The sequence below is a fragment of the Octodon degus genome, unplaced genomic scaffold (genome assembly GCF_000260255.1).
Source record: "Octodon degus isolate 3935 unplaced genomic scaffold, OctDeg1.0 scaffold00387, whole genome shotgun sequence".
NCBI classification, from domain to species: domain Eukaryota; kingdom Metazoa; phylum Chordata; class Mammalia; order Rodentia; family Octodontidae; genus Octodon; species Octodon degus.
In genome coordinates, this window is record NW_004524963.1 from 442,089 (window position 1) to 443,270 (window position 1,182).

At 50.3% G+C, this 1,182-nt stretch overlaps 1 protein-coding gene across 1 annotated transcript in view; it reads left to right on the forward strand.

Annotated features, from left to right (window-relative positions):
* The first annotated feature begins 150 nt into the window (after nt 1-150).
* The window catches only part of LOC111814635 (leukocyte immunoglobulin-like receptor subfamily A member 5), a 4,788-nt gene continuing 3,756 nt past the window's right edge, over nt 151-1,182 (forward strand). Inside the window, exons 1-3 of the mRNA XM_023708531.1 lie at nt 151-172; nt 277-335; nt 692-790. Of these exons, the coding sequence (XP_023564299.1) occupies nt 151-172; nt 277-335; nt 692-790 (180 nt within the window). The remainder of the gene's footprint in view (nt 173-276; nt 336-691; nt 791-1,182) is intronic.

Here is a 1,182-nt window from a genome sequence, read left to right on the forward strand (position 1 = left end):
TTAAAAGGTAGGAATTCAGTTTGGTTCCTTTGCAGCATGTTCCCTCCCGGTCCAGGTCAATGGTAGGAATTTAGAAACACAGGTCCACTTTGTCACAGAGGTGGGTCTCATGTGAGATCTCACATTCATTATACTGACATTGAAGGCAAGATGTCTTGTCTGCTGCTGTCAGGTAACATGCAGAGTCCCTCCTGCCATGTCCCAAATATTCTGCCCTCCCAGAACTTGCTGGTACAGAGACTTTGCCCAAGAGCTGAGCATGGGTACCTGTTCCAGAGCCCATTGTCCTGTGGAAAGGGAGCCTGTGCCATGTGCTGGACACGTGGGCTCTGGATGTGGGCTTCAGCTTACCGGCCCAGGGCACTTGCATTCCTCTTCTACACAGATACAAATCAGTATCTGAGCAGAACAGGCCCAGCCCCTCCTCTTAACTAGGGGTTTCCTAGCTGTGGGAATTAGCACATGTTGTTCCAGCACATGGAATTACTGTACTGAAGCGTCTCAGTGTGAACAAACAATTTCACATTAGCACCTTCCTCTCTTATGCTCAGTTAACAGGTCTGTAGATTCCACAGTGTCTGGGACACACACTGCAGTACTGAATAGTTAGTACCAGGTCTATCTGGTGTCTCATGCCTGGTATATCTGCACTCTGAGGCCAGATCATTCCCATTTTTCTTTTCTGTTCCAGGTGTGCTCCAAGGATCCTGTCCACATGAGGTTTTGGAGCACAGGCCTGGGGAATGGCACTGATGTCCACCCTGACAGGAAGACTGAATCCCCAGAACCTGTAATGTGACCCAGTCATTCTCCATCTCCCTAAGGAAGTAAGGGGGTGGCACTTCCTTTGAGGCTGTGGCCCTGGGCTGGGGGTGCCCGCTGCACCGTGGTTTCAGAGGGTGTGCAGGACTCCACCCACACGACAGGACACACAGCCTGTGATACAGCAGGATGGTAAGGACATACTGAGAGACATCCACATGATTCCTCTTCTGCATATGGGAAGAAGCCTGGGCTGGTACAGCTCACCTGGTGCTAAGAGAAAGCTGCATCAGCAACAAATACTCAGCTTTCAGTACGACACAACCAACATTCAGAGTCAGAGATTGTGGGGCTTCTTCTTCAGGAGTGACTGAGAATAAGTAACACACTGGGCTTTAATAGCCTCCCCATGTCCTGTGC